Consider the following 15,233-nt stretch of genomic DNA (forward strand, 5'->3'; position numbering starts at 1 on the left):
GCCAAGGTAATTTGTGCTGAGCAGCAGCCAGCATTTCAGAGTTTTGAAACTGACTTGAAAAGATGTGTTGAAATGTTTATAAAAACAAGGCCAAGTGAGAACCATGACTATTTACATTGTAGATTCTCAATGAAGGCATCAGAACTATGAATGAACACACATGGAATTATGAAGTAAACGAAAAAGTGAGAAATAACTCAAAACATTTTTTATATTGTATATTTTGATTCAGATCAAAACAGCCACCCTTTGCTTTAATTACTGCTTTGCACACTGTTGGCATTCTCTGGACGAGCTTCATGTGGTCGTCACCTGAAATGGTTTTCCAACAGCCTTGAAGGAGTTCCCAGAGATGCTGAGCACTTGTTGGTCCTTTTGCCTTCACTCTGCGCTCCATCTCATCCCAAACCATCTCCACTAAGTTTAGGTCAGGTGACTGTAGAGGCCAGGCCATTTGGTGCAGCGCACCATCACTGTCCTTCTTGGTCAGATAGCCCTTACACAGCCTGGAGGTGTGTGAAAAATAAATGATGGTCTAACTAAACGCAAACTGGATGTGATTTGTGTATATATATATATATATATATATATATATATATATATATATATATTAGTTATTATATATTGTTATGTCTGGATTACAGAAAGAAAACACGCCTATGCACCTAGCAGCAAGGAAAGGGCACGCAGAGATCCTACAGAAGATCCTAGAGACTGGTGTCAGTGTGGATAAAAGGAATATAGTAAGTATGATGATGAGCCTGTACACTTAAAGGGGTATGTTCAGAAACATTTACGAATCCTTCTCTTTTGTACATGTTTATTCATTTTAAGCGGTATAAATTACATTTTCTATCAGCCCACAGTGAAAAACCCATAATGACGATGTTAAAACGTGTCTTAGTAAATCTAGAATATTTCTTAAAAAACACAAACCAACATTTTTTAAAAACATGTCAGAAATACTACTCTCACTAGATGCGGAGAAGGCCTTTGACAGGTCGAGTAGGTTTCCTCTTCTCGACCCTGTCAAAGTTTGGCATAGGCCCTAATTATATTTCCCTTGCTAAGCTGCTTTACACAAAACCTCGGTTAACACAAATAATATAACTTCTAGTCCTTTCCTCCTCCACCGCTCTACAAGACAAGGGTGCCTTCTGTCCCCATTGCTGTTTTCACTTGTCATAGAACCTCTCGCCATTCAATTACGCTCTACAAAGGATTATAAAGGAATAAGGAGATTTGGTGTAGAACATAAGGTGTCTCTCTGTGCAGATGATTTGTTACTATATATCACTGACCCTACTAAATCATTGCCAAAAATTCTGACAGTTTTAACTGAATTTGGGAAAATTTCTGGATACAAAATCAACCTAACAAAAAGCATATTGTTTCCTGTTAGTTCTTTAGAAAAGTTAGATAGCGCTACATTGACTTTGTTTCCTTTTACCGTCTCAAATACTTTCAAATATCTTGGAATAACTGTAACCCGTGAATTCTCTGGCCTTTTCAAACTTAATTTTATTAATTTATACCATCAAACTGAACAGAACTTGGAAAGACTGTCTAAACTGCCCATCTCGCTTGCTGGACGAGTAAATATCATTAGGATGAGCACTTTACCCAAATTTTTATTTTTGTTTCAATGTATCCCAATATTGATCACAAAAACCTTTTTTAAGAAAATAGACCAGTTAATCTCTCAGTTTATCTGGAACAAGAAGACACCCAGAATAAAAAAGATATTTCTCCACAGAGCCAAGATTACAGGAGGAATGGGGTTGCCTTGCTTTCAGCTCTGTTATTGGGCCTGTAACATACGTTGTATGTCATTCTGGGGCGGGGAACATAGACCTGATTGGGAACGGATGGAAAGTTTGACTTTTTTCTCCAATACTCTTAAATCTTTGGTTCATTCAAACTCAGATCTGGGTAAGCATAAATGTAAAAATCCGGTAGTGTCTGACTCACTAAAAGTTTGGTCTCAAATTAGAAAGCATTTTCATTGGCGTCAATGTTCAATCTTTACACCATTAATCCATAATCAAGCATACACATTGTTCTCAGGATCCACATTCCAGTTATGGACTTCCAAAGGGATACACACAATCAAGGATCTGTTTATTGATAATCTCTTTCCTTCGTTTCAACAACTTCAGCAAAAAATTTTCCATAGAAAAAGATTTTTTCAAGTATTTACAAATACGTCATTTTATTAAAGAAACGTTTCGATCCTTTCCCAATGAACCACAAAAGCTAGTTTCAGATGATCTGTTCCCGATGAACCCGCTAAAGAAAGGAGCTATTTCCAGGATCTACAACCAACTTTCGCAAATAGACAGTACAACTACATTGGATCACTTGAGAAACAGTTGGAGTGAGGAACTGGGTACTAACATCACTGAAGATCAATGGACCAAAGCACAAGAACTGGTTCACTCCACTTCTGTCTGCTGCAGGCACGGACTGCTACAATTTAAGGTCCTGCATAGGCTCCATCTGTCAAAACTGAAGGTTTCAAGGATGTTTCCAGGGGCTGACTCAAGATGTGATCGATGTGGCCAGAATTCTGCCTCACTGTGTTTGGACATGTCCCAGCATCGCCACCTACTGGTCTAAAATATTTAAAACATTGTCTGATATTTTTAAAAAAACAGCTCCCCCCAGACCCAGTAATGGCACTTTTTGGTGTAGCTACAGTTAAAAACTTAAATAACAAACAAATTCATGTTTTGAGCGTTAAAACATTGCTTGCAAGACGCCTTATACTTCTGAATTGGAAAAATAAAGCCCCCCCAACTCACTCTGCTTTGTTAAGAGACACAATGTATCATTTACAGTTGGAGAAAATTAAGTTTTCATTGAGAGATCATGTTAAACGGTTTTACGTAATTTGGCAGCCCTTTATAGATTACTTTAATAAGTAAGCTGGGAGGGATGGCCTCCTCCCATATCTGCTCCAAGTTTATATATATTGGTCTGGGCAGGTGTATTGTTCTTTTTTTCCCCTCTTTCTCTTTCTCCTTTTTTTGTTTTTTTTTTGTTTTGTTTTTTTGTATATATATATACTCATTTAGGTATATAAATATGTATGTATAGACATAGATGTGTGATTGTTTATATAATGGTAATTATATTTTATGTATGTTTCACGCTAATAAGAAAAATAATAAAAAGATTAAAAAAACCATGTCAGAAATCTTTACATATGTTCTATTGATAAGTCTAATTTCCAACCTTATGAATGTATCCTGAAATAACGGCAGCATTGCTAGGAATTGCTTCTGCTGATTGTAGTTTCTTAAGGTAAACTATCCTTCAGCCTCATCCCACACACATGCTGGTTCAGTTTTCCACAAGAAATTCTGTTTGTTCTTTAGTTACTTCTGTTATTTTTACTAGTTAGTCAACAGACATATTACAAGGTTTACAATTATTGTAAGAAGTAGAAAATATACCCTATGCTTTTGTTAGACTCATTCCCATACACTCCCATGGAAACTCCCACACAGTTTCTAATATAAAATGTCTTAAATGCATGCTCAAGCATCCAGGTAAGGAAATTTCAAAAAGTTGATTCTGTTCATCTGGATGTAGTGTTTTCAGTGGAAGAAATGTTTTGTCACTCATCCAAGGCACCTAAAAAAGCTCCAGCCGATCCAGGAAAGAAGGTGAAACTGCCGTCTAAGCAAAAACCCTTAGTGATCCCGTATGTATCAGGAGTATCAGAACAATTGGGGCGATCGTGGCTCAAGAGTTGGGAGTTCGCCTTGTAATCAGAAGGTTGCCGGTTCGAGCCCCGGCTTGGACAGTCTCGGTCGTTGTGTCCTTGGGCAAGACACTTCACCCGTTGCCTACTGGTGATGGTCAGAGGGCCCGGTGGCGCCAGTGTCCGGCAGCCTCGCCTCTGTCAGTGCGCCCCAGGGTGGCTGTGGCTACACCGTAGCTGCCATTACCAGTGTGTGAATGTGTGTGTGACAGAATATGTAAAGCGCTTTGGGGTCCTTAGGGACTAGTAAAGCGCTATAAATACAGGCCAGGCCATAATTGAGACACATTTTTTTCTAAACACAGAGTTACTATGGCTTTTAAACCCCAAAACACACTGTGCCAAAAATTGGTTCCACCAACACAAATAGAATAATATAGTGTTCGCTGTTAAGTGCCAGGAGGTTTGCCATGATTTGTACATCTGGGAAACCAAACAAGGTTGCATGGCAATTATCTTGGGGCAAGATAGTAACCCCAAGTTTCTCTCAGATGCATCCAGCGCGCGAAGAATGTGTGTGAACATTAGATAAAAAGGACTTACATAGAAAGCGCTATACAAATACAGGCCATTTACCATTTACCAAAGAGCATGTGCGAATGGGTGTGAGTCCATTTACCATTTACCGTTACCATGATAGTTTACTTGTTATGCACCCCTAAGAGTACCGAAGAAAGAGCCCATACATCTCTATGACAACCGTGTGCCCACCCCTGAAGCCACCCATTCTGCCATCCCAAACCAATCCCACCATCAAGAACAGCGTCCCACAGGGAGCAAGGCTTTGCAAGCCATAGACCCAGATGAACGGATGCCCCCCAGATCCAGCACCTCTGGACAGGGTGCAGGAAACAGGGTTGTTATAAAGGGTTTAACAGAAGTGTTGCATTAATTGTTTAGGAATTATAGAAATTTTTATACTCTTTTAAACCTTTGAGGCTCAAAAGCATTTGGATACATGGCTGCCAAGCAGTTTTGTGGCCATTTAAGACTTTTCCCATAATTATTCTATCAGTAATTAAGCAGAGATATAGAGATAAGTGTTGAACTTACATTTAGTAGATGTCCAGTGAAACCCTTTGTATGAGGTCCAAAGAGATGCTGACACAAGCGAAGGCTAAGATTGAACAAATTACAGAAATTGTAATTGCCAAAACACTTGTGTACCTAACTGTGTGTTGTGTTGCAGACCAGAGCAGCCTTATGATGTCCAGAACCTTAAAGAAGGGTGAATCCTATCAATCAGTGGGTCCTGCCACTGAAGCATTTTTCTTGTTTTCTTTTTAGCCATCCACTCACCCATTCAGGGTCATTGATGGGCTGGAGCCTATCTCACCTCCATGGGGAGAGATGCAGGGTATACCTTGAACAGTCTGCCAATCTGTTACAGTGCTAACACAGAGAGGCAGACAACCATTTACACTTGGCATTGGGTAGCTGTTTACTGGAACACTTAATATGAGTTTTAAGGAGATGTTGATGAAGCAACAGAAGCCATCATTAAATGAAAAACTAAATAAACATATCAGAGAGAGATTAAAAAGTTTTATGAGGAGCCAAAATAACATTTGGGACATTTTCAACCAGAAGGAATATACTAGCCAGCTCAGACAGTTTACAACAAGGTGTACACCACTGGTTACGCTCAAGAACAGGAAGACCAGATTTGAATTTGCCAAAAAATAAAAGAACTTTCACAGCATGGGGAAAAACTATTAGTAATGTTAGTTTATGTGGTTTCCTCAGTAAACTGGGTGAGGTAGCTGACTCCTAATCACAGCGATTTCTCTAGTTTCAAGTAGCCTGGCCCTTTGACCCAGGACCTGTTGGCCTTGCAAGACCCTTCTAAGCAAAAATGATTCCTACTCACCAAACTCTTGGATCACTCAAGCATTTTGAACCTGAAAAAACACATTTCTTCATGCTTGTGAATAATAAGCTTTAAACTGTAAAAACCTTTGACCTTGATTGTACCTGTTGTATTGTGTTGTTGTAGGATGATCTCACACCATTGCACACGGCAGCTGACGGAGGTCACTATGAATGCGTTAGACTTCTGCTGGATTCTGGCTGTAATGTCAATGCACAAACTAATGTATGCTTGTTTACTTAAATATGCAATTCAAGAGTGGGTTGGCAGTGTTATTTTCATGAATTAATATTTATCTTCTGTCTGTAGAGAAAAATGAATGCTCTCCATTATGTGGCACAGCATGGTCATGACAGAGAGGCCAGCTTGCTGCTGAAGGCAGGAATCAATGTAGATGCTATAAACAATGTAAGCACTGTTAGCTATCTCCGGAAAAAAATAATTATGATAATTCTTTTAAAGTACCCATATGCAAAAGAAATAGAAGAAATTTATAAAAGACTTGCATAAGATTTGGCTTACTTCATATAAGGCTTATATGATTTACTCATGAAAGTGGCCACTTTCTCATTACTTTCATATATTGTTTTAGTAAGTATCCAAAACAAGTTTCATTTATATAATTTATCAAAGGATCTTATATCTGTTTTCACTCTTGTATGCTTTTCACACAAGTTTCACATAACACAAAGCTTTATAAGATTTATATATATCTTTTCCATATGGGTATTCTTACACAGTGGTATGTTAGCATGTTAGCATTTTGGTGCATAAAATGAAGAAGAAATCTAAAATTAGGCAGTAAACACTTGTAAACGTTTTAAAAGTTAATATCATAGAGAGCAGCTTTTTAATACCTGTTTCTCTTTGAAACAGCAACACTGCACACCACTCCACCTGGCTGTTTTCAACAATCACACAAAAGTTGTACGATTGCTTATCGATGCTGGCAGCAACTTGAATGCCACTGACATTGTAAGTACAAAGTTCCACAGCCACATGAACACAATGCATAATAAAATGTCCTATAATACAGTAATTTTACTTAATGGTTGTCTGTCATGTGGGCGACAGAGGCAGCAGACCGCACTACACATTGCCTCAGAACATGGCTGGCATGACCTGGCTGAGATGATGCTGATTTCTAGAGTTAGTCTCAGTCTAACTGATAAGGTACCACACACAGCTTCACACAGAATATTATGTACACTGCTCAAAACAATAAATGGAGTACTAAAGTCACACATCAGACCTTAAAAAATATTCATGTTACTTTGACGTACGTTTTGAAATTCATTGAAAACAAGAAGGGGTCAGGGGTCACAAAGGTCAGTGAAAACCATAATCATCAGCCTTTTGAAGGCTGGATGAGATGGTGGATGGTGGTGGGGGGATCTCCTCCCAGATTTGGATGAGGGATTCAGGTGTGTGAAACATGAGGGCCAGGCAGTGACATCAGTGTCTTCATCATTATATAATTGCCAGGTCACTGGGTATTGCCCTGCAACACAAACCCAGGACCGAGTGCATTAAGACAAGCTCTGAGGATTTCATCCCAGCAGTACAGGGTACTGTTGGCTAGCATGGTTAATGATAAAGGAGCTTTACACAACATAATTTACCAATTCAAACCTGCATACACACAATTCTATCTAGCATTCACACTGCGATGAACTTTCAGCTCTGGCCTGTCTCCTACTATCTGCTCCTCACTCTTCAGACTGTGCTGGGAAACACAGGCTACGTCCACACTAAAATTTGAAAATGGCGTTTTTGTCTGAAAACGTTCCGCGTCCACACTATCGTTTTCAGTCGTTTTCACAGAGTTGTGCGTCCACATTGAAACAGCCGAAAACGCTTCCGTTCCAGTCCTGCGCATGCGTGAAACACAAGAAGATTCGGCCTGCCTCATTTCCGTCTGCCATTTATTTACTTTTCCGGCTCTTTGAAACGTCGCGGCAAATGTTGAGGAAAAGCACCGAGTTTTTTAAATGGACTAACAATGAGCTGGAGTTGTTGCTGCGAGTAACACAAAAGTACAAAGTTGCAAAAGCGAGTGAGAGTTAAAGAATTTGAAGAAAAGCTCTGGAGCACGTACAGACTGATGTTAATCTTTAATAGCGCTGTCAAAACTGAGAGCAAACAAAACAAACGCTGTATAATGCCCTCCGCTATCTTAGTTTGATTGGTCACATGACTGCATCACATCACTAAAATGTGTCATCGTTTTTGAAAAGGCTCGGGATTCGCTGTCCACACTGCAACACGAAAACGGCTTTGGATAGCGTTTTCAAAACGCTGCGTTTTCCTTCACCGAAAACGGCGTCTCAGTGTGGACATGGCCACAGTGTAACCTGGATGTGCTGCAGGTACTCTCTCATCAAACCAGTACTGACGAGGATATCAAAAAGCAATTCTAGGAGAGAATAATGGTCTGTCCCATCACCTGCAGAATCATTTACTTTATGGAGATTGTCTTGGAACTGTAAGAGCAGTTTGGCGAGGAAGAACAGCTAGCAGGTCCAGCGAGCATGTGGTGTGGAGGTTAGCTGGATAACTCAAAGTCAGTCAGTTAAATCGAACAACACATTTATTTGATGTTAGCAACATAAGACCATACAAGCCAAGTCTCCACGGCTCTACTCTGTCCGTACGTACATGTGCGGAGATGGGTAGTCACCGGCGCCAGCCCGTTACAAAGGTATGGTTTCTCTCAGAACAGACACACAAGCATGTAATGGCTGCCACACTATACTCACACACCCACTACGAGACTCCCCCAACTACTACAGTTGTTAAAAGTCCGCTTGTTCATTGTAACTGTTTATACTACGTTACCCATGATGCACCTCGGTATCTGTACTTCCGGTTGGGAACGTGTTCAGCGCAGTTCTGCACAGATGAGAGGTGTGTCGGAGGATAACGTATTTACTTGCATTCCTGTATGACCACACACACCCATATACACACTCACACCCCCTTTACCTGCATGTGAATACTGTAATGCCTCCCTACCAACGCTGTACATCCTGTTGATGTCATCTGCCACCTCCTTAGTAAAGTAGGGCAACCCCCTCTAGTGGTGCTATAACACAGTAAGGTTTGTCTTGGAACGTCTTCAGTACACCTGTTTGATTTGCACCAAAAAAAGGTGAAATTAATTGATTCACTTACACTTCCGAAGACGACAGCTTGATATCCGTAAAGTTTAACTTGTGGTTGATGATCAAGTGTTCCTTTACTTTTTTGAGCTGTGTATTTCACATTGTACACTAACAAATAAAAACAGTTTTCAGTTGGTGCATTGATCCTTCTATATCATATTAATTAAGATCTTTGTTACGCTAGTCTTAAGTAGAATATTTATCTTTTTTCACACCATTTGAAACCTTGATGCGTAGTTCACTTTTTCTTTGTCCGGACAAAGTTAATCTTGTAGCACAGCATCATGATAACTGTTTTAGTATAGATTCAGATCTATGACACTCATAGCTGTGTCTTCTAACAAAGCAATGCTTTTCTGGCCATCTAATGTACACAGCAGGGAAAAACATGTCTGGAAGTGGCAGCAAGAGGAAACCATGTCGTCCTGGTGGACATGATAATTAAAGCTGACCGTTTTTCTAAATGGGAGAAGGTAAGTGTTGCTAACGCTATATTAATACTAAATACACTCTCCTTATATGAAATCTGTGCTCATATTCGATAAATACATTTTCACTCTTTTCCAGCGTATCAGCACCCATGTCCTGTTGAGTTTTTCACATTATATACATATTAATTGTTTTGGATTTTGTAATAAAAAAAAAATCCTGGCATACAGGCATAGTTATAAAGAACGAGAACAACTCAGAGCATACACTATGACTAGGTCTCCAAGATGCTTAAAACATAAGAAATCAGGAAGGGGCATGTAAAGGAATTTCTTTTACTTATGTATTAATCACATTATTTTATTGTATGATGCTTTGGTGCCACTGGATTTTAACATGTCTCACACTCATACAGTAAGACAAATGGTGGGGGTGTAGTAAGGAAGTTGGGGGAAGCAGACAACTCCACAGGAAGAGTCTTTTGTGTCTTTGAGGACTCTGGGAGGCAGCAAGGGAGTGTGAAACAGCTGTGTACTGCCTTTTGTTCCTGGAGATATTTAACTGAGAGCCATGCTGGGCTCAGACTCTGCTGACCGTCTGTCCCGCGGTCATGCAGGGACTTCATCAAGCTTGGTTGTCTGTTCTTTGTGTGTTTGATTAAAGAATGTTAGCTACCGCTCACCGCTCGTCTGCAGGCTTTATTTAAATGGAAAACTTCCACAACAGCCAACAAAAAGCTTTTTGCTAAAAAAAAGATTCAGAGCAGAAGTTTTTTGCACTGCATTTTAAAATGAAAACATATTGCATTTATTTACAATTAAAGACACAGAGCAGAAAGTGTGTTACTGTTTTACATCCACAGACACACAAGAAAAGAAGCAGGCAACATGAGGTCAAGTTATGGCAATTTTATTTGTGCATTTCAGTTTTTAAAAAACAAGCAAACGTCCCAAGAAGAAGGATGGGGTGAAAGAAAGGTGGAGATTTTAACATTAGGAGGAAGAAACTATTGATGCTGCTGAGTCAGTTCTTTCTCAGCAGTCTGCTCCAGAATCCCCTCCTGTCCTCAGCTTGCTTTTCTTTTTCTTTTGCCTTCAGTTCGTTTAAGGTCTTGTTGAGCTGCTCCTCGGCATCTTTAAATTTTTCTTTCAGCTGCTGTTTGGCCAGTTTCCCTTTGTGTTTGAGGAGCTCTTTAGCTTCCTTTTTGTGCTTTCGCATTTCTTTCAGTGCGTCTTTGCAGTCTTTCTTGGTCACCGTCATTTCTTTCTTGAATACCTTCACCTCAATTTTCTCTTCTGCAAGTTCTTCTTGCACTTTCATCAGTTCCTTCTTCATGTTTTCAGTGTGACTCTTTGTATCTTCCATTTCTTTCTTTGCTTCCTGTATTTTCATTTTCTCTTCCTCCAACACTTTTTGAGCTTCCAACAATTCTTTCTTCAAATTTTCAATCTCATTTTCTGCCTCATCTTTACGTCTTTTCTCCTCTTCAAGTTGTTGCTTTACATGCAGTAATTCCTTCCTTAGTGTTTCAGCTTCAGCTGTTACATTTGCAGCTTCTTGAGTTGCCAACTGCATTTTCCTTTTTCCCTCTTCAAAAGCTTCCTGCACCTCCTGTAATTCCTGCATCACATTTCCTGCCTCCTTCTTTGCAGTTTGATATTTATTGTTGGCTTCTTGTGCTGTGCTTTTCTCTTCCTCCAATGCTTTTTGAGCTTCCAACAGTTCTTTCTTCATCTTTTCATTCTCCTTTTCTGCCTGTTGTTTTCCCATTTTCTCTCCTTTAAGTTTGAGACCCACATGCAGTAATTCCTGCAATACTACATCAGTTTCAAACTTTGAATCTTTAGCTTCTCCTCTTGATTTTTCTGCCTCTTCTTTTAATTTGATATTTTCAGCCTGTATCATTTGAACTTCTTCTTGCAGGTTAATCAGCTGTACTGAATTGTGAGGTGAAGCACTCGCCGATCCTCTTCTCGTTCTCCCTCGATTCATTTTGGCCTTTTAAACAAAGGAGCCAACGTTTTGTAGAGGAGTGAAGTGAAGTTTTCGATGTTTCTTCGTCAACTGTCGTTTGTCCTGCACAGAGATGCTGCTGTAGATGTGTCTCTAGCTGTGTCTGGATACAATGAAACATGCTGGAACTAAGTGCTTGTGTTGCACAGTTCTTCACACTCATCTCCACCAACCCTAAAAAATGAGTCTCACTTTGCTCATATAATGCCAGGAGTGTCTCCATATTCCACAAAAGTCTGTGCAAACATGTAACAGTATCCCATATTCATATGAATATTATTGATATTATAACAAAAGCTGTCACCAACACAATTGTCCCAAGTGCTTTTTTTATTAGTTATTGCAAATGCTTGATTGCAGTTCTTGCTAGATGACAAAACCACGTATTAGGTTTAGAAGGAAATGACTTTTGGAGGAAGCAAGGGAGTGTGAAGCTTAAGGTGTAAAACAGCTGTGTACTGCCTTTTGTTCCTGGAGAAGGTATTTAACAAACCAGCTAAGTATCTTGTAAATTCTTTGTGCTAGTTTTAAAAGCAAGAGGTACTGAGAGTTTGTTTTCTTTGTACATCAAATGCATAAAACGTGATAACATCCTTTTAACTTCGAACGACTCACAAAACTTTCTCCCTGTTGAATTCAGGATCACGGGGGATGTGAGCAGGTAAGAAGACCTCTGAGCTTCAAACAGGACCATCAGCCAGAGACACAGCACTTCCGTTCTGTCTTATGGACCCTCGCCACAAAGCATCTGTGTTATGGGGAGTGGAAGATTCTCGCTCAGCATTGGGACTTTAGTGAAGCACATATACAAGCTATAGAACAACAGTGGACAGGTGAGCAGTGCTGAGTTCCTAAAAAAATTATTGACAGTTTTATTGCTATTTTTATTACCTTTTTTGTACTTGTTGGGTTTTTTCATATATATATATATATATATATAAATCTTTACACAGGAAATCATACAAGTTTGAAAAACTGTAATATAAGGCCTGTAATGTCCAGAACCATAGAAGCACTGTTTCATGGGTCCAGTGATTTTATTGAAAATAAATTCTCAAATTTGGCACTGACTGATTCACTCTACAGCATTCTGAGTACCTGAGGTGATTAACTCTGGTCTAGGTCAATTTTAACCCAGATCAAGAATTCTTTCTACAATTCTACTACAACAAATGAACTACAGATCTATTTAGAATATATGGATAGTCTGACATGAGTAAATGGATGCTTAATCCTTAATATTTCAGAGAGCAGATGGTGTTGTTTTTCTTTTGGTTTTTGTACAACATCACTTTTTTGTAGAAAAACGTCTATTATCATACAATATCTTGTCTTATAATGATGACCTGAAGCACAACTACAACTGCCTATACCTGATACCTGAATCTTGGTTAACCAGAGAGATAAAAGCCAGGAGAATAAACCAGATGTTCTCCACTGAACTACCCAAAGTATAGTCTGAATGGCAGCAGAACAAAATGAGAACAGCCCCGCCAACGCTGGAGACAGAGCAATACTGAAGAGTATATGTAAGAAGGATGCAACACATAACAGAAATGCTCAGTGCCTAGTGGATCTAAGAGCAGACTGCAACAACCTCCCTGAAAGGATCCAGTAACCATCACAGTGGCAGACATGTCAAGCAGAGGGATTGGACAGCACCATTCCCTGCCATGTTTAACACCTACTGGATAGGGAAGCTAACAAGCTAACTCCATTAGCATCCTGCAGCACAAATGAACCAGGTGCTAATGGTTGAGACCCACCCGGAATGTCTAACCGAAGGCTGTCCTGATCCCCAAGGATCCCAAGAAGGGGCCGGTCCCATCCAACTACTGGCCAATAACTTGGCTAAACTGCCCACCAGATTGCCCTCCTCCTGAATGGTAGATACTGTACCTCCGTCCATCCAAACCCACACTTGTCCTTGTTGGACATAGTTGGATATAATTGCTAATCTTTCTCTTTGGGTAGATTGGTCCTCCAACCAAGAGCAGTCTCTCCAAGATGACAGCAGTTTGCAACATGGATTGTAATAAGTTTTTCAGCTTTTGTACACTGTTGCAAGAGTTACATTCTGGGCACAGCTTTTTTCTTTAATTCCAAATGCCAGATCTTTGACACCTTGCTTTTAAACTCTATTTGACTTTTAACCTGTTGAACCTTTTTTTTAATTTAAAGTTGAACTTTAAATAAAATATTAAATTATATAAAATAAAATATTGTTTCATTTTGTTGGAGCACTTAAAATGTAAGATATCAGGATGTCATTCAGCTTTGCTTACTGGCCAAGTACCTCGCTTGCTTAACGCTGGTCTGTGGTTACAATACAGACCCAGTGGACTATATGAACTAGTTAGTTACTGTGATTCTATAAATGTTCTGATGGTATAAGAACTGTCTACAGTGACTGTGTTTAACTAAAAGTTCAGATGGATAATGCTTGATATAAATCTAAATTGAAGGTAAGAAAAGCTTCAAAGATCATGGTCACCGGATGCTGTTAATCTGGCTTCATGGAGTGCTCGTAGCTGGAGAAAACCCTACCAAAGGCCTCTATGAGGGGTTGGTGGAAATCTCCTGGACAGATTTGGCAGGTGAGCTAATCAGGGAGGTTACTTCCTTTCACTGGTCAGACTATTTGTCAGTTTTAACAGTCATACAATATTAGTTAACAATATTTCTCCACAGAAAGACCAATAATGCCGTAAGACTGTTTTTCTGTTTGTTCACTGGAATGTGTCTACTTTTTTTTCTTTTCTCTGTTTTCCTCTTCTGGTTTGTTATCCAGAGTTCATCCGACAGAAGGCAAACTCCCAGACCAGCTCTCCTAAAATGTGCTGCGTAATGTGACGGCAACAAGTTTATGCTTATCATCGAGCTATTGTGTTAGCTTTGTTAAAACTTTCTTTATTTAAAGAAATAAAAATGTTATTTTCTATAAATAAAATTACATGATTTGAATTGTGAGTCACATAATGGTTTACATTTTTTAATGAAAGATAGGTGTGTAGCAGCCAGGGGAAAGTTGCTCTCTATTTATTTCTTTTTTTTTTTGCCGTGCAATTTTGTCAGATTTTCTCTACTGCAGCACTTGAACTGTGTTTACCTAGAAGGGCTGTAACAACAGCCTTGCACTGCTGCAGATTTCCATGTGCTGCATCCCATGCCAGTTATCCACACACAAAGAAAGGACAAGACAAGCTGCCCCTAACCTACCCAAAATGCCCCACGCCTGCTGCTTAGGTGTGGGATTTTGCTTCCCCCAAAGGTCCTTGAGGTTCCTGAGATTCCCTAAAGCGCAGATCGTACCTCCCAACATGGGCCAGCTCGCTCCACATGATAGTGCATCCGAGGAGGCGTGGACCCCCCTGCGGAGGCGTGGACCCCCCCTGCGCATGGAGAGACCAAACCATGAAACTGGCGACTCCGGGCACTGGTGCTCCATACTCCTTGCAGGCCCCCTGCATCCCAGACCCCAAACCCCAAGACCCTCACACCAACACTAGTTCACTGGATCTAAGACAGAGCCCAGCTCCTAACAAAAAGCGCCCCTCACAATGATGCTTTACAACACTGCATCTGATGTTTTGTGTTGCACTTGATGTTGTAAGGCTTGGATGCAGCTGCTTGGCCATATAAACCCATTCCATGAAGCCCTCTATGCACTGTTGTCGAGCTAATCTGTAGGCCACATGAAGTTAATATTTGCCTCTCTGCCCTTTGTCCTCCTCTCAAACCGGCTGTCACTCCCTAAGCCGTGGTCTGCTGGAGGTTTCTTCCTGTTAAAATGGAGTTCTTCCTCCACACTGACTCCAGGTGCTTGTTAACAGGGGCTCATCTTACTGTTGGGGTTTATTGTAGGGTCTTTATCTTAAACATAAAGCACCATGAGGCGACTGTTGTTTGGATTTGGTACTGTATAAACAAAATTAAAGTGACAGTCCAAAATAAAGTCATTTTAATGAAATTCTTATTTACTCATTGT

General features: G+C 39.9%; 1 protein-coding gene across 3 annotated transcripts in view; it reads left to right on the top strand.

Annotated features, from left to right (window-relative positions):
- ankdd1a (ankyrin repeat and death domain containing 1A) overlaps positions 1-15,149 on the top strand; it is a 33,734-nt gene extending 18,585 nt beyond the window's left edge. For all 3 annotated transcript variants that reach the window (XM_026185981.1, XM_026186046.1, XM_026186108.1), the window contains 9 exons: positions 645-743; positions 5,766-5,864; positions 5,949-6,047; positions 6,516-6,614; positions 6,714-6,812; positions 9,181-9,276; positions 11,886-12,078; positions 13,711-13,842; positions 14,037-15,149. In XM_026185981.1, coding sequence (XP_026041766.1) covers positions 645-743; positions 5,766-5,864; positions 5,949-6,047; positions 6,516-6,614; positions 6,714-6,812; positions 9,181-9,276; positions 11,886-12,078; positions 13,711-13,842; positions 14,037-14,098 — 978 coding nt within the window. In that variant the 3' untranslated portion in view covers positions 14,099-15,149. The remainder of the gene's footprint in view (positions 1-644; positions 744-5,765; positions 5,865-5,948; positions 6,048-6,515; positions 6,615-6,713; positions 6,813-9,180; positions 9,277-11,885; positions 12,079-13,710; positions 13,843-14,036) is intronic.
- Positions 15,150-15,233: the final 84 nt, after the last annotated feature.

Source organism: Astatotilapia calliptera, chromosome 1, assembly GCF_900246225.1.
Source record: "Astatotilapia calliptera chromosome 1, fAstCal1.2, whole genome shotgun sequence".
Taxonomy (NCBI): domain Eukaryota; kingdom Metazoa; phylum Chordata; class Actinopteri; order Cichliformes; family Cichlidae; genus Astatotilapia; species Astatotilapia calliptera.